Source organism: Monodelphis domestica, chromosome 8 (genome assembly GCF_027887165.1).
Source record: "Monodelphis domestica isolate mMonDom1 chromosome 8, mMonDom1.pri, whole genome shotgun sequence".
Classification (NCBI taxonomy): Eukaryota; Metazoa; Chordata; class Mammalia; order Didelphimorphia; family Didelphidae; genus Monodelphis; species Monodelphis domestica.
In genome coordinates, this window is record NC_077234.1 from 3,785,310 (window position 1) to 3,803,490 (window position 18,181).

Consider the following 18,181-nt stretch of genomic DNA (forward strand, 5'->3'; position numbering starts at 1 on the left):
TTGTAACAAAAACCTCTGAAAAAGGTCTAATTACTAAAATATATAAGGAGCTAAATCAGTTGCACAAAAAATTAAGCCATTCCCCAATTGATAAATGGCAAGGGACATGAATAGACAGTTTTCAACTAAAAAAATCAAAACTATCAATAAGCACATGAAAAAGTGTTCTAAATCTCTTATAATCAGAGAGATGCAAATCAAAACAACTCTGAGGTATCACCTCACACCAAGCAGATTGGCTAACATGACAGTAATGGAAAGTAATGAATGCTGGAGGGGATGTGGCAAAATTGGGACATTAATGCATTGCTGGTGTAGTTGTGAATTGACCCAAGCATTCTGGAGGGTAATTTGGAACTATGCCCAAAGGGCACTAAAAGACTGTCTGCCCTTTGATCCAGCCATAGCACTGCTGGGTTTGTACCCCAAAGAGATGATAAGGAAAAAGACTTGTACAAGAATATTCATAGCTGCTCTCTTTGTGGTGGCCAAAAATTGGAAAATGAGGGAATGCCCTTCAAATGGGGAATGGCTGAACACATTAAGGTATATGTTGGTGATGGAATACTATTGTGCTCAAAGGAATAATGAACTGGAGAGACTCCATGTGAACTGGGACGACCTCCAGGAACTGATGCAGAGTGAAAGGAGCAGAACCAGGAGAACGTTGTACACAGAGACAGATACTTTGTAGCACAATCAAATGTAACTAACTTTACTACCATCAGCAATGCAATGATACAGGACGATTCTGAGGCACCTATGAGAAAGATGCTCTCCACATCCAGAGGAAGAACTGTGGGAGCAGAAACACAGAAGAAAAGCAACTGCTCGATCACATGGGTTGATGGGAATAGGATTGTGGATGGAGACCCTAAACAATCACCCCAGTGCAAATATCAATAATTTGGAAATAGGTCTTGATCAAGGACACATGTAAAACCCAGGGGAGCTGCACTTCAGCTACAGGAGGGGGTGGGGGAAGGGGAGGGAAAGAACATGAATCATGGAATCATGGAAAATTTTTCAGAATGAATTAATTAAATTAAAAAAAAAAGAAATGCCCCCTCCCTCCATCAGTGGTCTCGGTACAATGATGGCTGTGTGCTGGACCCCAGAGGAGGAATGGGCTGGGCTGGCGAGAGGCCTCCAGTCCTTGATTTTTCTGATTCTCCTTTTCTTCTCTTTGGATCACAGGATGGCTGAAGTGGGGTTCAAGGAAATTTAGAGGTTTTGCCATACAACCCTCTGAAGTGATGAGGAAGCTGAATCCCAGAGAGGAGAGGCGGCCTTCCTCCGGTCACAGATGGCATGCCAGAGCTGAGATTTCGACTCAGATCTGTGGCCCTCCATCTGTCTGGCTGTTTTTCCATTGCTTCATTCAGCTTTGCCCTTTCAGCCACACCTGGGGCCTAAGCCCACCTTTGCGCTTTGGAGTCTGGAAAATAAGATAGGCTGTTTCGTTCTCTTCTCCCACCCTTGCCATGCCAGCCTCAGTGGTTCACTCCAAGTGAAGGTGTTGCTGGAGAGAAAGAGTCCATCCAAGACTTGACTAATCTCTCCTCCTTTGAGGGGGACTCGATTCTGATTTATCACTGAAGGTCAGAGTTCTGGTGGCTGTGGTCCGCCGTCTCCTTGTTCCTTCAATGAGTTCGAGGCTTGCCTCATAGGCTTCCTTTCTGCTCTGTGGTAGGAGGCTAAAATGAGGCCCTAACCATGGGATGTTCTAGCCTGGTGCCTGGCTCGTAGTAACTGTTAGCTATTGGTGTTCCCCCAATTCCTGCTAGTCAACATAAGACACTCTCCAAGTGCCTTTATCTCCCAGTTCAGCTTTCTAATTTCCCACAACCTATTTCTTCACCCCACCTCAGTCACACACAAAGATCTTGCCATCACCCACAATGCACCACCTCAAAGTTCTGAAACTTCCTTATCACACTTGCTGTCATTCCACGCCGTCATCTGCCTTGCAACCCCCCTGCTCTGTTCTTCATCCTCTTCATCCATGACAGCTAAGCCTCTGACCGCATGGTTTCCCCATGTCATCACCCTGCATCGGCCACCCCCTTCCCCAGCTTGATCCCTTGGTGAACAAGCCCAGCTCTACACTGTTCTCTTGAGTTCCTCATCCCATTATGGTTTCACGGATGCAGCCTGGGTTGCTTTCACCATCCTCTGTCCTGAATGGAGAAAATCACCCAACTGAATTTGTGGCATATTATCTCAGTGGGCTCTCCCTGCAGCAAGGCAATCCATTTCTACTCCTTAACTAACTCTTGTGCTCACTCTAGAAATGGTCCTTCACTTCTGTGCCCCTCCTCAAAAGTCCCATGACTTGCCTCCCCCTACTTCTTGGCTGAGGATGTTGCCTCGGATGTCATGAGGAAACTGAGCCCAGTCGCCCTTTTGCCCTCTGTTCCTCATTTCATCCACTCAGATGCTTTCTACCGCTCTCTCCTCCTTCCTCTCTGTCCCATGTGAACTAGCCCTTCTCCTGGTCCAGCTAGTGTCCTCTGGATGTTTGGGATGCCACACTCGGGCTCCTCTGCTGAGGGATCCCACTCCGGTCCAGAGTCTCCAACAGATGGTCCAGTTTCTCATAACCTCCAGCCTTTCTCTCTCTACTGCCTCCTTTCCTGCTCTTTACAAACATGCCCAGGTCTCCCCTCATTCGGTCACATGTCAAACCCAGTGGAAGTGCTCATTGGCTACAGGAGGGGGGTGGGAGGAGGGGAGGGGAAGAACATGAATCTTAGAACCAAGGAAAAATCTTCCCCCCAAATTGATTAAGTAAATAAACTTATAAAAGAAACCCTCATTTGATCCATCTAGCCTTGCTCGCTAGAGTCCCAGAGTTCTCTTGCCTTTTGTGGCTAAACTCCTTGAGACAGCTCTGTGAGAGGGGCCTCCATTTTCTTTCTTCTCGCTCTCTGCCTCTTTTTTCTTTTTTAAAAATAAACCCTCACCTTCTGTCTTGGAGTCAATACTGCGTATTGTTGATTCCAAAGCAGAAGAGCGGTCAGGGCTAGGCAGTGGGTTAAGTGACTTGCCCAGGGTCACACAGCTGGGAAGTGGCTAAGACTAGATTTGAACCCAGGACCTCCCTTCTCTAGGTCTGGCTCCCCATCCACTGAGCCACCAGCTGCCCCGTCTCACTCTCTTAATTCTCTACAATATGTTTCTGACACCATTTGGCCAAAATGGCTCTCTTCAAAGTTACCAGCGATCTCTTGACTACCAAATGGAAGGACGTGTCAAAGAGCCTTCGATACAGCCAGTCACTGCCTTCTCTTCTGTCTAGGCTTTAGGCACACTCGGGCCCTCATTCTGCACCTACCTGGCTGGCCTCTAACCTCGGCACACCTGCTGGCGGGGAGCGTCTCCGCCTGTCCTCCTCGTCCTGCCTCTCCAGGCTCCCTGGCGCAGTGGCCTCGCCAACGCCCACGTTCTTGACTTTCAGATCTATCGGACCAGCCCTCACGGCTGTCCTCCCCTCTCCAACTGCCCACTGGGACCTTGAAATGGGCATTTCATCCGTGCCAGCCAAACTCCCATCTTCCCAGCCTCCTTGTTACCGCCGAGGGAGGGCGCCGCCATCTTTGCAGTGCTGGGAGATGGGCCCCAACTCTTGACTTTCTGCCCCTCCTCACGCCCCAACACTGCCGCCGCTGTGGCCAGAGCCTGCCGGCTGGTCTGCGTGCCCCAACGCTGAACGCTCCCAGCTTCCCTCCATCCTCCCTTCGGTGGCCCAAAATGGCCTCCGGAAAGCACGAATGCCAGGCCTCGTCCCTTATCACGCACCTGTTCGATGATCTCCAGCAGCTTCCGGTTACCCCGGGACTACCTAGGCCTTGCATCGCCTGGCCGACCCTCCTGTGCAGCCGGTCCTGCTCCTGTCGCTGCCGTCCCGCAGATGAGACGAAGCTCCGTTCCCTGCATGTGCCGTGTGCGCGCTTTTCTCCGGCTGTCGCCCACGTGGGACACGCTCTTCCTCGTCTTCTCTGCCTCCCGACCGCCCGCCTTTCAGGCCCATCTCGAGCCCCGGCTTCCAGCGGAAGCCTTCCCTGATCCCCGGAAGCAGCGCCTCCTCCGCGCCCATTAGTCCCGCTTATCCTGGCTCCAGCTTGTTCGTCTGCCTTTTGTCTCTCCCACCAGCGGGCCTCCGTGGAGCTCCCTCGCTTCGCCCAAGGCCCGACACTGCCCGAGTGCGGGGAGGCTCTTCGAGGTGCCGTTGATCTGAGGACTTTCGGCTTCCACTGGCGAGAATTTCCATCTCCATCAGAGCCTCGCTCTCTCGTCACACGCCAGCCCCCTCCATCCTCACCGCCTTGCCCCAGACAGGGGAGGGAGGGCGGGAGTGCTCCCAGAGGGCCGCGGGGCAGAGAAAGGCCCCCAGCAAAACTCCAGAGCAGCTCAGGAACAAGGAAGTGAAGGCCCAAATGAATCTGCCGCCCAGGAAAGGGGGCTGATGGAACGGCCCATAGGCTCGGATGCACTGACAGCAGCCATGACTGATGGTAGCCTTCCAAGGTCCACGGAGGCCGCCGGAAGGAGCGTTCTGAGACAGATCTTGAAAAAGGCACCAGCAAGAGCAGGGAGTCCTGGAGAAGGGTGCCGCCATGGCCGCCCTTTGGGAAGGAAGGCGAAAGTGCTACCTGGTCCCTCAGTATGGGCGGTGGAGATGTCTCCTTCCCTCTTGTGGCTTCCCTCAGATTAGGAGTCTTCGCTGATAGGCTTGGGAGTATTTTGTCTCGTTGGGAAGTTTTGTTTTAGAAGCAGTTTTTAAAATAGGGTCCCAGCAGCCCTCTGGGGAACGGTGGTTTCCTAGCTAATGTTTCTGGGTTTCCTGGCAGCCTTCCTCGCCCTCAGCCCCGTGGGGCCACTGGCATGGCACACACATCTACAGGCGTCGGCATTTCATGAAGGAGGCAGAGACACTCTTCTGGCTCTATGTGACTCAGTGCTCAAATAAACTTCCTCAACCCCAGAGATCTGCAAGGGCTCTGCAGTGGAGAGTCTTGGGAAGCTCTGAAGAGACGAGGGTCATCCTGATTTGAGAGCATGCTTGAAGGCAGGTGCTTTTCTGCCTAAGCCTCTGGGAAGATGGGAGCTAGATACCAACCCCTCTGCTGTGGAAGAGCAAGCTCTTTAGTTGAATAGCACTCATAGGAGACATGCCAGCCTTGGTTTATGACTCAGATGCATGTTGGCGAACCTATGGCGTGCGTGCTGGAGCATGCCGGAGGGAGCGGCTCCCTTCCCCCTCTCCATGCACACCTGAGGACATTTCTCCTGTCACCTCTCCCTGTGCCCAGCAGCCCAGGGTCTAGGGTAAGGCAGTGGGGGGGGGGGCTCACATGTGGCAAGAGGGTGGCAGTGTTGCAGAAGAGAGGGGCCTTCAAGAGACACTGTCGAGGTGAAATGGGCAGGCTGTGGAACCATGTGGGATGTAGGGCAAGACCCGGCGAGGGGTCCAGGATGACTCCTAGGCTGGGAGCCGGATGAGGGCATCCTTTACAATAATAGGAAAGGGGGAAAGAGAGAGATTAAAGGGAAAAGACACGTTTCATTGTGAACCATATGAGCTTCCCACGTCTACTGGATATCCAGTTCCAGATGTCTGAAAGGCAAGATTGGAGGGAGAGAGCTAGACCTTAGAATCACTGGTGAGAGAGGCTCATTAAGTCCATGGAGCAGGATGAGATCACCAGGTGACGTAGCAAAGAGGGAGAAGAGAGGAAACGTGCAGTGCTGTGGGTTGGGGTTAGAAACAAGGTTGTGGTAGTGTCTTTGGGGAACGGAGTAGTCTCAAGTCTCAGCGGTATGTCTCAAGTCAGATGACGAGATAGAGACTGAGCAGAGAAGTAAGGAAACAGAGGCAATAAGTGTAGATGGCTCTTTCTAAGAGTTTGACTGTGAAAAGAAAAAGAGGCAAACCCCAATTCATGATAGGACTGTTTCAGGTTTTTAAGGATGGGCCATAACTGGGCATATTTGGGGGGGTGGGGAGCAGGGGAAAGGGCAATAGCTTTGTCTTTCTTATTTACTTGTAGACGAGGACAGGAAGTGTTTGGGGGCTGAGGAAGTCAGCCTGGCAGAGGCTGGAGCTAGTCTCAAAGGTGTGAGGCATGACGTCCCCATAGCTCAGCGGCAGGTGTCCTGAGAAGCTTAAGCATCTCCTTTAGGCAGACCTGGAGCTAATAACTAACCATCCTGACGCAGAGTTCCAGAGTGGAAGGGCAGAGCGCGCAGAGCTACAATCAGGAAGGAAATCACATACATACCCTGTCTGGAAAATTACGGACCACTGCCTGGCTAAAGAGTAGACTGGCTACAGAGGCAGGTTTGGTCTGGATGTAAATAATCATTTTCTTCTGCAGCCTTTCTGGTATGGCTGAAGCCTGAGCTGCTGCTTGAGCATAGCTGTGACACCCTGGCATGCTCCCCCCACCACAGCCCAGCCAGGCTCTCCCCTCTCCTCCCCTCCATCCTCCTTCTCTCCGAGTGGAACCATGACTCATTCTGCTGCTGCCAGATGGCTTTTATTTCTTTCCTCTTGGAAGCCTTTCTTCCTGCAAGTCAGACAAGAGTGCTGGCCCCCGGCCTCAGAGCACTCGATGTTCCAATCAACTTGGCCGGGGCGCCCACCCATCCCTGACTTCGGCCCGGCCATTTGTGTGGAAAACTCCCTGAATGCCCAGGAGCCAGGGCAGGCCAGACTAACCTCATTTCCTTTGTGGACAGGGTTACTGAAGCAGCTGATGAGAGGAATGCTGGACCCTCTGTCTAAGGAGGCGTCCGCAAAGCCTTTGCTAAGCCATTTGCTGCTTCTGGCAGGGGAGAGACGACACAGACGTGCAACTGGCTGACTGGCCAAGCAGGCACCACTTGCTGCTCCTTCCCGGAGGGCCCCGGGGCTCTCTTGTGGCTCGCTCTAGCTGATGCTTGGATTCGTCATTTGGAAAAAGGTCCAGATGACGTCCTTGTCACCTTTGCAAACCAGACGGCACAGAGCTAAGGCCGAGAGCCAGCAAGCAGGGCTATTCTTCCCTTGGAATGCAGGAAGAGCCTGCTGGGCGAGCCTGGACCTTCCCCGCTTCCCCGGCTTCCTTCAAATGGCCCCTTGTGCAGGAAAGCCTGCTCAGAGCTCCCGGCCTCTCTCAGAGGACCCCCCTTCATCCTGTGTCTCTCTATGACTGTTACGTGCACACACACAGGCTTAGAGAACCACATGGAAAACTCTGCCTCTCTCCTCCATATATACCTATAGGTGTGTTTGCTTATGCGTGCATATGTGGATATCCATTTGTACATACATGTTTCCACGTTGCCTTTCCCCTTGCACAGTGAGCTCCTTGGGAGAAGGGACTTCATCTGCCCTTTGTATCCTCAGGGTTTAGTTCAGTGATGTTGGGTCAGATATGAATGAATGAATGAATGAATGATGAATGAATGAACAAATGAATGAATGATTGAACAAATGAATGAATGATTGAACAAATGAATGAATGATTGAACAAATGAATGAATGAATGAATGAACAAATGAATGAATGATTGAACAAATGAATGAATGATTGAACAAATGAATGAATGAATGATGAATGAATGATGATGAACAAATGAATGAATTAATCAATGATGAATGAACAAATGAATGATGAATGAATGAACAAATGAATGAATGAATGAATGAATGGGAAATCATCTGGCTGCTGTATCCTGTGTGCCAAGCATTGTACGAAGGGTCCGAGGGCCCAGAGACTGGGACAGGAGGGTCTTGCTCTCAATGAGAATCTGTTCTAATCTGAAAAGCGGGGGCCTCTGAGGGAAATCTGACTAGGAAAAGGCATGTTGTTTGGGCTGTGCAAAGCTAAGGTGGGAGGCGTCTGGCTGGCTGCCGTGTCCGGGTGCAGAGGTGGGTTCCCTGAGCCCCCATTTGGCCCATACTCGGGCCCAACCCACCAGAGGGAGGGAGACCTGGGGCAGGAAGGGCCCAGGCAGGCAGATGAGCAGAAAGCGCTGCGTCTGGAGACCCATCGGGGAGGGTCTGGTCCTGGTGGGATCGCTGTGAAATCTCACACGGGCTCCCCACAGTCACCTCTGAGGGTAGAGGCTGGGGGGAAGACATCGGGGCTCTGGGGGGCCCCAGGGTGGCTGCTTGAGACCCTGAGGCCAGTGGAAGAAAGGCAGAGCTTCCAAGAACAAGGTCAGTCCCGGCTTTCTCTGAGCCCGAGAGAGCGCCAGCAGGTCCCTCTCTGGGCCGCACATACCAGAAACGGCTCTGAGGAGTGAAGAGGAAACCAGGACCATGAAGAGCCTCCACAGAGGCAGCGAGGCTCAGTGCCGTTGGGAAGACTCGGGTTCAAGGCTCACGTCAGGCAGCTACTAGCAGAGCGGTGTGAGCTTGGACAGCTCAAGGAGCCCCGGGCCTTAGATGAGGGAGTTGGGCTAGGGAGGCCCCTTCCACTGCAAGGACCAGGGGAGGAACTTGGGAGGTTAGGCCAGGAGAGGATCCAGAGAGAGCGGAGGAGGAAGCGACCGACCTGGAACGGGCTGCCTTGGGAAGCTGCGGGTTCTCAGCCTGGGAGGCTCCGGGCAAACAGAGCCTGGAGGGCCACCTGTCCGCTGGGAGGTGGAGACTTTCTCAGGGAGGAGAGGGGCTGCGTGGCCTCTGCTCACTTGCTCCCTTGCTCAGAGGGGCTTCAACGGAAGAGAGCTGGAATTCTCGTTTCCTCCCAGACGTTCTGGTCTCTTTTCACCTTTTTGTGCCGTCTGGAAAACCCACCCAAAACGCCAGTGTCTGAGCCGCCTCTTTCCTGGTGTCCACACGGAGCCTTCGCCTTCGCACCTCTCTGCTGCACGCCACCGTCCCAGAATCCTCCACTCTGAGGACTGGCCAGGACTTCAGGACTGCCTGACAGCCTTCATGGAGAGGAAGCTGCTGCCTCTGCAGGTCCTGCCCAGGGTGCCATGACTGACGCCAAGGGCAGAGGCCCGGCTGATGTCTTCTTCCTCTCTTGGGCTGGGAGCTCCAGGCCGACAGGGCAGTTCTGGGGCTGCCAGCGGTGCTCGCAGGCACCAAGTGCCCAGGAGGGAGAGGCAGGGGGGCTCTGGGGCCTTTCTTGGTTTTGCCACTTGTGACTGGTGACCTTAAACAAGTCACTGGACTCTCCTGGGCTCTTGTCATCTGTAAACCGGGGCAGCCGGAGGATCTCGAGGGTCCCCGCCAGCTCTGGGTGCAGGAACGTTGTAAAATTGAGATTTGAACTCTGGACTTCAATCCCCACAAGCCCTTGCTCCACTTCCCCAAAATGCTTTGTAATCCCACGGAATTCTGAGGTGGGCGAGATGGAGAAGGGATTGAAGCTGATGGCAAAGGCTTTTGAGGGTCTTTTGGACTTCCGTTTGGGGCAGAGGCGTCTCTTCCGTGATGGGAGGTTCTCTGGCCTAGGCACATGTTTTTTCTTATCCTGTATTTTCTTCAATCTTTAACCTTTAATAAACCTCTAACAATTATAATACTCCTTGCAGAGAGAAACTAATTTCTACGTGCCTCCATCTCCCCTAAATTTTAGCTGTTACAACGTCTCTAAATGCCAGTCGGATCACCCTGGCCTTCTCCGTGTTGGACGCGCATCCTCGGGGCTCACTGGCTCGCACTTTTTCGGCTAAAGGGAATTCAGGGGCCCCATGAAGGAGGGGCCTTCAGGGGAAAAGGGGTGCGCCGGCGTGAGGCCAGACAGCCAACTCGGACTTGGACAAGAGTGGGGTCACGGGCGGCCATCTGGAAGCTGCTTCGTCCAATCCCCACATTTTACAGATGAAGAAACTGAGGCAAACAAGCACAGTGACGTGACATACCCATGGCACAGCCCCGGCCCCAGACTTCTGATTCTGCTCCTCCGCCTCCTTCCTTCTGAGGGTCCTGAGCAGGCTGGGGAGGCATCTTGTACTCACAGCAGGCCCCTTCTCCCCAAAGCAAAGGCCCTGCTTTCCCTCCTACATACGTGCCTCCTTTGGGGAGCCTGGGGGGCACCTCGCGTGTTGGGAGACACGTGGGTCACGGGCAATCTCCCAGCACTCCCAGGCTAGACGGGTGGGCTTGTGCCTCAGTGGGATCTGTGGGTAAGAGCTGAGCAAACAGGGCAAGGCAGGAGAGTCCCCGACCTGGAGGAGCCTCCCATCTGAGGGTCCGCTGTGCTAACAAATGCCCACGGACGCTGCTGGAGGGATGGCGACTATCCAATGCCACTGAGGTGGCCGGAGGTGCCCGACAGCGCCTTCGTCATCCAGAGCAAAGACTTGGAGAAAGAGCCTTGGGGTTCAAGCTAGAAGACGAGTTCGGATCCTGCCTCTTTTGCCTGATGCCTGGGCAAGTCCCACCTAAGCTCCTGCTTTCTTCACCTCTGAATGGAGGGCTGGAGGCCAGAACTCTCAGATCTCTTCCAGCTCAAAATCTCTCATCTAAGAGTCATGATCTAAACGGAGGCTGACAGAAATGAAGTGATCTCGCTCGGGTCCCACAGGGCTCGAGGGGCTGAGCCAGGCCAAGCCCTCCCATCCTCCATCCCTTGGCTAGGACCGGTCAGGGTTCTCACCCCAGACTCTGCCACCTAGACTGGCCATTCAGAGTCCTAGGGTTAAAATGGCTGGAGATATTGCACATGGAGGAGGAGGAGGAGGAGGAGGGGAGGAGGAAGAGGATGAGGAGGGGGAGGGGGAGGAGGAGGAGGGGGAGGGGGAGGGGAGGATGAGGAGGGGGAGGAGGAGGAGGAGGGGGAGGGGGAGGAGGAGGAGGAGGAGGAGGATTGAAAGAAGGGGAGGAGGGGGAGGAGCAGGAGGAAGGGGAGGAGGGGGAGGAAAAGGAGGAAGAGGAAGGAGGAGGAGGAGCAGGAGGAGGAGAAGGAAGGAAGAGGAGGAGGAGGAGAAGTCTCTTAAATGGGCCAATTAGGAATTGAATTTGGCCAGGGAGCATTTGTGGGGGGAGGAAAAGAAGGGAGAAAGTCAGACTCCCCAAGGATTTAGTGGAGATCAAGGACTTCGAAATGGGCCAATGGTGGCACTTGGCCTTGGAAAAGTGCAAGCATTTTCCTCTTCCGCAAAATGAAAAGAAAAGCATGGGTGGCATTTGTCTCTGAGGGAGGAAACCATGGGGAGGCTCCTCTAAGGCCACAGGCGGCTCTGCACCAATCACTGGCCCCCATTTGCCAGGTTAAACCAGTGCAAACAAAATCTGTCGGGAGGAAGTGGCGACATGCTTTGTTCATGGAATCCTGGCAGTGCAGCCCACGCTGGAAGCACAGGAGCGCAGAGCCCGGAGTGGCTCAGTTAGGGATATAGAACGGGGCCATGGTTGAGCAGGAAACCCCAAAGCTCTCAGCGGCGCCGGAAAGGGGGGCGGAAGACTTGGAACACAAAGGCCAGAGGGTTCCAGAGTGGAGAAGGATCTTAGAACGCAGGAGGAGGAATGCTGAACCTAGAATATGCAAGGGGAAAGGAAATAGGACTAGGAACGGAGAATCGTCCACACGTAGAATAGAGTGTAGAAGGGGAGGAATAGGCACGTAGAACCTCCACTACACAAGAACGGGAGGATCTAGAATAACCTAGCACGTGGGAACGCAGAAGCGCTCCTTAGAACTCGGGCCACAGAAGATCACATGTAGCTCAAGAGCCTCGTTTCCGGAGGGGAGGCCGGCGGAGGCCGCCACGGTTCTGCAGTGCTCTGCACCGGGCTCAAGAGCCTGGCAGCCACAGTGGGAGTGTGGAGGAAGCCCGGCCTGCCCGAGAGGGGCTCCCTTCTGCCGGAGTGGGCGGGGCTTCTTTATCTTTGTGGGAAAAGCCTCCGGCGGTTTAGGAGAGACCCGAGCCCAGCCCGGGCCCCAAGAGGGCTCTGGTCAGAAGGGGGAATCTGCACCCAGGAGGTCCGGGTTGGATGAAGGGGACGCACTGAGGACCACCCCGAGGTCCGAGCCTGGGCCTCCTGGGCGAGGGGCCGAGACAGGGCTGCCCCTCCCCACCCCTCTGCAGCCCAGTTGGCCCGCCCCATGGGCAGGAGCGCCCCCCCTGACTCCGCCCCGCACAGCCTCGGTTGCCCCTGCAATCCGTGCAGTCCAAAGGCAGGTGGCAGGTGCCCCGGCGCTGCAGGGCCCACGGGAGCTCTGCTGACTGGGGCCCGAGAGGACTCGCGTGTCGGCAGCGCGCGGGCCGCGGGGGAGAGTGTGTGTGGAGGCTGGCTGGGCTCCCAGCTCCTCTCCTCTCCCTCCTCCCCCCACCCCCGCTGCCTGACTCCGGGCCTGCCTCCCTCCCACCCTGGCGGTCTCCCGGCCAGCCGCAGGCCCTCCTTCCCCCCTTCCTCTTTTCCTCCCCCCCGGGTGCCTGGCAGCGTGCCGGCTGCGCCCAGGGTTCGCTCCGTTCTCACGACCTCTCAGGTTGCCTGAGCTCATCTGGGAGCTATTCATTTCCTGCCAGAAAGCAGCCGGGCCTGCTCCACAAAGCACCTTGGCCGCAGAGCAGCCACCGGGGCGGTGGCGACAGGGGCAGCGGGGGCAGCAGCAGCAGCAGCCCAAAGGCCTAGTTTTTTCCCCTGAACTGAGGCAATAAAGAGGGACGAGCCAGGCCAGGGGACGGGAGGAGGGGCAATGGCCAAGCACCCGGAGGTTGGGAAAAGTTAAGCGCCTTTAATGACAGGCGCCCGAGGGTGAGGGCGTCCAACTGAGTCCAGAACTGGAACCACAATCGGAGGTGTGCTTGGGTGGGGCCGTGGCGAGTGCAGTGGGGGATGTGGATGGAGGGACTCCAGGGACCAGGTAGACCCACCCCTGCCCCTTTTTAGGCAAGGAGCCCGAGGCCCAGGGAAGTGACTTGTCCAAAGTCATACAGTAAAGGCAGGCAGAACATGAACTCAGGTTCTCCAGCCAGTGAGTGTTCCTCAGTGCCTCTCCCACCTCAGGGATCAGCACCCAGGAGGATCCCAGGATCTCTGAGCTAGAAGAGACCCTGAAGGGAGCAAGAATCCCAGGAAGGGCTCTTTGGTCCTTCGGCTTCTGCCTAGGAAGTTCTGGGATGAAGAACTTATTCCCTCTCCGACCCTGCAGCTGTCCCTGACCCCGGTGAATTCCACCTTCCAGAATCCCCAGCTCGGGCATCCGGGGCTCCCACCCCAGGCCAGGCCCTCATTCTCTCATTCCCAGACTGCCCTAGCATTGTCCTCCCCGCCTGGCAAGCAGCCTGCATTTCCTAAAGCCCGGAGGCTGAATGCAGATCTCCCCATTGGCCATCGGGAGGCCTCCGCCCTGCTCTTATCTATGGCCAGGATGGGTTTCATTTCCCCTCCAGAATAACCTCCCGGCTGTTCCCCACGAAGTGCATTCCTGCTGTGGCCTCCGCGCCTTTGTACGGGCGGTTCCTCCTGCCTAGCATGCCTTGCCTCACCTCGGGCCCCGGAACTCTAAGCTCCCCGTTGGCCTGGGGCTTCCCCTTGGCCGAGGCCTCGCGCAAGCAGGGGCTCTTTCAGCGTTGGCTTCGGCCCCAGCGCGGGGAGTGCAGAATACACTGTCCTAGCTAAGGGCCCAAGCAGAGTCCCCCGGGCCCAACCGCGCGGAGGAAGCCTCGGGACCACTTCAGGCCTCCGGGCCCGGCCCCTTTCCCAGCTCGCCTCGCTATTGTCTTCGAAGCACGACCCCAAATGGGAAGGAACACACAGTGCCAGGAAGGGCCGCGGGTCTGCTTTGGTAGGGCACGGCGATTCCCCAGAGAGCCTCTAGGGGGCAGAATGGAGTTGTTGTTCCCGCTGCAGCCAGCAAGAACAGAGCCGGGGTGGGGTGGCTGCCGGGGAGGAAGGAGGACCGGGGCGCCCTGGGCAGCCGCAGCAGGAAAGGGCAGCGGGGCCGCCGGCAGCTGCCACTTGGCTTTCTCTTCACCCCGTTCTTTCCGGGGGGCGGCCGAGGGAGCCCGGGCTCGGAATCGGGGTCCGCTGGCCGTTTGGTGAGGGGGCGGGCGGCTTCAAGAGCTGCCTTGGGGGCTCGGGCAAGCGAGGAGGGGGAGGGAGGAGGAGTGCCTGGAGAGGACGGGAAGAGACGGCCCAGCGAGGGGGGGCCGCCCCGGGCTGGCTGCCGGGGCTCTCCTAGGCTACCTCGGCTGGGGGAAGGTGGAGGAGAGAGAAAGCTTTTGTCTGGCTTTGGAAATAAGACAGAAAATCGTTGGCGTCCTCTTTGTTAGGCAAACCCTCCCGGACTGCTCGCTCCTGCCTGCCTGCCTGCCTGCCTGCCTGTCCTCCTCCCAGAAGCCTTTCTGCGGGGGGAGGGGAGGCGGGGCGGCTGCTCCCTGGCAGCCCCGCCGCGGGCCGATGTGTCTGGTCTCGCTCGCCCGCCCGCCCGCCCGCCGCGTGGTTTTCATTTCCCCACACCTGGATGCAGTCAGCACCTGGCCCATCCAGACAGAGTCTGACAAGCCTTTGTGGTGGGGTTTGGCCGAAGCTCCCGGCAGCTCGGGGCCGCGTTTAAAGCCGGCCGCCTGCCGTTGGGACTTGTTCGGGAGGGTTCTGGGAGCTGAAACCCGAGAAGCGCCTGGGGCAGCTATCTGGAGCCCGCATCTTGCCTGGAAATGGGGCATGACCAAGCCCGAGGGCTCGCTCGCCGCCTGGATTCGGAGGGGCGCGCCGCGGCTGCCCCACATGTTTTCTCGATTAGAGCCCAGCGCGGGGCCTGATCAAAACCACATGTGTGGCGTGAAGCAGCGGAGCCCTCCGCCCGCCAGCCGCGGCAGGAACGAGTCCGTGACCTTTTCGCCTGGCCGGGCGCGGAGGGCGGGAGCGGGAGCGCGCCGAGCTCCGGGCCTCACCTAAGGATTAACTAATTAAGGCAGAATCAACAAATTGGAGCCACCGGGCTGCCCGCCGGCTGGCCGGAGTCGGGGAGGGGGAGGGCTTCGCTCGGGGCGGGGGCGGGGCGGGGCGGATTGGGCTGTTCCTCTTGGCTTCCCCGACTTCGGGAGGAGGCCCAGGCGGCCTCCCAGGGCTGCGGGGCGACTTCAAAGGCCAGCACTGCACAAGTGCCCACAGAAGGGATCCCCAATCTTTTGGGCTCCTTCCGGGATCTCTGCCCCCAGGGTCACCCGCTGGGCCGGCGGCGGCTCCCTCCCCCAGTTCAGGGCCGCCCCACAGAGCAGGCTAGGCGGAACTCTGGTCCCGTTTTATTCTCCTCCTCCAACACGCTTCATTCCTCCATCAGAGCATTCGCAGACATCTTTGGCATCACATATAAAAGGGATCTCGCGCAAAACCCGAAACGTCACCTGAACTCGTACCCTACCGAGGCAGGCGCGCGTCCAATCTGCCCGGCAGGCAGCTATATACAAACCGGGGCCCCAGCCAGGCCCGCGGTCCAGCGCTCACACAAAGGGAACTTGTCAGAACGGCTTGGCTGCCCATACCCGCTGCCAGGGCGGCCCTACCCCAAGGTCCAGGCGGTGTCTGGGGGGAGGGGGAGCCCGGGAGGGGTCCCATTCTCCCCGGTTCACCAGGGTCTCCACACTGAGTCGGCCGTGAGCGAGGGGCCGCCGGACGGCGACACGGCGCCGGCGGCCCCGGGGGCGCCCCCGCCCGCGTGAGTGTACACGGGGATCACGGGCCCGCTATGTGCAAAGGCCGCATTGGGGATGAGGAAGGCAAACTGGCCGTCGGGGGCTGGCACCACCTGGAAGCCGCCGAACACCTTGGCCCCGTCAGCGGCCCCCGCACTGGCCCCTAGCTTGCACGGCACTCCGCTCCCGCTGCCTGTGCCCCCCGCGCCGGCGCCTCCGCCGCCCGGGGGCGCCGCAGCCCCGGGGAGCGCCACCAGGGGCTGCCCGAAGGGAGGACCGTGAGGGCCGGCTGGCGCAGGGGGCGGCGGCAGGGCGGGGTGGGGCGGCGGGGCCGGGTAGTTCAGGGCGTGGATCTGGCTCATGCAGTTGGCCAGGTGGCCCAGCAGGCGTGTGCGGACGTCCGTGTTCACCCCCTCGCACGTCGACAGGAAGCGGGTCACCTCGTTCATGCACTCGCTGAAGCCGGCGCGGTACTTGCCCAGGACTGTGGGGTCCGTGCTGAGCGCAGCTGCGGGCCGAGGAGAGAGGAGGGGGTGAGTGCCGCGCCTCGCCTCCGGGGACTCCCAAGCCCAGTCCTGCCCCCGGAGGTTCGGGGCTTCGCTTTAGAGAAGGGGGGAGGGGTTCACTCGCCCTGCGGAGCCCAGCCTGGCCGCGTCCCCCATCCCCACCCCGCCCCAGTCCTGCACTCTAGCTGCCCGAGCCCGTGGGTCGGCCGGGCAGCCGCCCGCAGCGGCCGAGGCCACCTCCTGGCTGCTGCCTCTCCCTCCCTTTTCCGGAACTGTAACAACTTGAAGTTGTGGCTATAAATAAGCCCCAGACCGTGGGAAAGCCCACACGAGCCAAGTCAGTAAAACGCAGCTGAATGCCATTCACCACCGCGGGCGGAAGTCTGGAAGAAATCACCGCGGCCAGAGAGGGATCCCGGGGGGCGGGGGCGGGGGCGGGCGGGGACAGGGGGAGGGGAGGCCGAGCCGGGCGCGCACTCACCAGTCATCTGGGCTCGCTGTAGGGTCCGGAGGTGCTTCACTGTCATCTCCAGGATGTCTGCCTTCTCCAGCTTGGAGTGCCTGGAGCTCTGCGAAGAGGAGGAGGGCGGGAGAGTGGTGAAAACCGGGGCGCAGGGCGGCTGCTACCGGGTCTCCAGGAGCCAGCCGCCCCCAGGCTGCGGGGGATCGGGGAACTAGCCCAGTCCCTGTCCGCCAGCACCTCGCCCCCGCCCCCCCCCGCCCACTTACGTCTTTTTTAAGGGCATCCAGGATGAGCGTTTTCAGCTGGCTGAGGCTCTCGTTTATCCGGGCTCGCCTCCTCTTCTCCATGATTGGCTTGGAGGACTGCAAGGCAATGAAAGGGGCTCGTGAGGACCGCCCGGGGCTGCGGGATGAGGGGGATGGAAATGGGGACGGGGATGCAGGAATCCCGGGCTCCCAGCCCGCGCGCGCCCCACGGCGACTGCCGCTGCTGGGGAGCCGTAAATTACCTTTCGGTGCTCGGACGCCGTCTTTGGCTTGTCGGGCGTGGTGCTGACGCTGGCCGGGGTGGCGGCCACGGGAGAGGAGGAGTTCTTCTCCATGAGATCAGCGGGCATCTTCTGTCTCTCGGGCAAACCCGAAGGGCCCTGGACAGCGGGGGTTCGAGAGTCCCTCGGAGGTTTTCGGGCAAAGGGTTCCCCTGCTCTGGTCCCTTTAAGCGGCACCTTGGCCCCGAGTCCTAGCCACCAACCAGACGCCTGGGCGCTTCTCCGGACGCTCTCCAGGACCAAGGAGAGGGAGCGGGAGCTGGGGTGGTTGCTGTGGTTGCTGTTGCTGCTGTTAACGCTGCTGTGGCTGCGACTGCCTCTGCCGGGCGCGGCGGGCTCCGGGTCCTGCTGCTCTCCCTCCGCCCTGGCCTCCCCTTTATATAGCCGGGAGCGCACGCGAACGGCTCGTGTGAAACTTCCCAAACTTTCTTTCCCACAGTAACTTTCAGCCAATGGCAGCAGGAGACACGCGGCCCTGCTCGTGGACGGCGCCCCCCCATTGGCTGCCAGGCGCAAGGAGCGGCGGCCAATGGCGCGCGCCTGGACCCGGGGCAGCAGAGGCTCCGCTGTCAATCAAAGGCAGCTTAACCCTTCACTCCCCGCAGCCCTGCCGCCCGGCGGGTGGCCGGGGACCCTGGGCAGGGCTCGGAAGCCTCTTGGGCGGCTTGGTCCCTGCTCCTGGCCCTTTCCCCCGCGTTCCCCTCTCTGTCCTGCTCGCGCCCACCCGTAGGGGCACGTCAACCCGGTCTTCAAGGCCGGTCATCGCGGATTCTCGGGAATATTATTCGGATAGTTCCTATTCAGGCCGAGGAGCGCCGGGCTGCACACCAGCTCCAGGCCCGCGGCCGATGTAGCAGGGACGGGGCGCGGGAGGAAAAGGGGACGTGGCCAGAGATCACCCCCTCCGGTTTCTACTCCCCCGAGGCAGAGATCCCCGAAGGAAGAGGCTTTACTGCAGGCATTCCGCAGGTCCCGGGAACCCAGTGACCCGAGGGCAAACCCTCTGGGGTTCCGATTGGGGGTGGGCACCCCACGCCCTTCATCTGCCCTTCCCCCTCCCAGTATAGGCTGCCTGGCCAGA

General features: G+C 58.4%; 1 protein-coding gene across 1 annotated transcript; it reads right to left on the reverse strand.

Moving 5' to 3' along the window:
* Positions 1-15,182: 15,182 nt before the first annotated feature.
* HES1 (hes family bHLH transcription factor 1) lies at positions 15,183-17,731 on the reverse strand. Its single transcript, XM_007505707.3, has 4 exons — positions 17,062-17,731; positions 16,820-16,915; positions 16,572-16,659; positions 15,183-16,092 (listed from the first exon to the last, which is right to left on the reverse strand). The coding sequence occupies exons 1-4, from the start codon at positions 17,167-17,169 to the stop codon at positions 15,518-15,520; spliced, it is 867 nt and encodes a 288-aa protein (XP_007505769.2). The 5' UTR covers positions 17,170-17,731; the 3' UTR covers positions 15,183-15,517.
* Between the last annotated feature and the right edge of the window lie 450 nt (positions 17,732-18,181).

Bases quoted from the DNA above. Each gene is read 5' to 3' on its own strand.
- HES1 (XM_007505707.3), bottom strand. From the start codon at position 17,169: ATGCCCGCTGATCTCATGGAGAAGAACTCCTCCTCTCCCGTGGCCGCC. The intron at 16,916-17,061 runs GTAATTTACGGC...ATTGCCTTGCAG, and splicing joins CGGCGTCCGAGCACCGAAAG to TCCTCCAAGCCAATCATGGA. The intron at 16,660-16,819 runs GTAAGTGGGCGG...TCCTCTTCGCAG, and splicing joins TGGATGCCCTTAAAAAAGAC to AGCTCCAGGCACTCCAAGCT.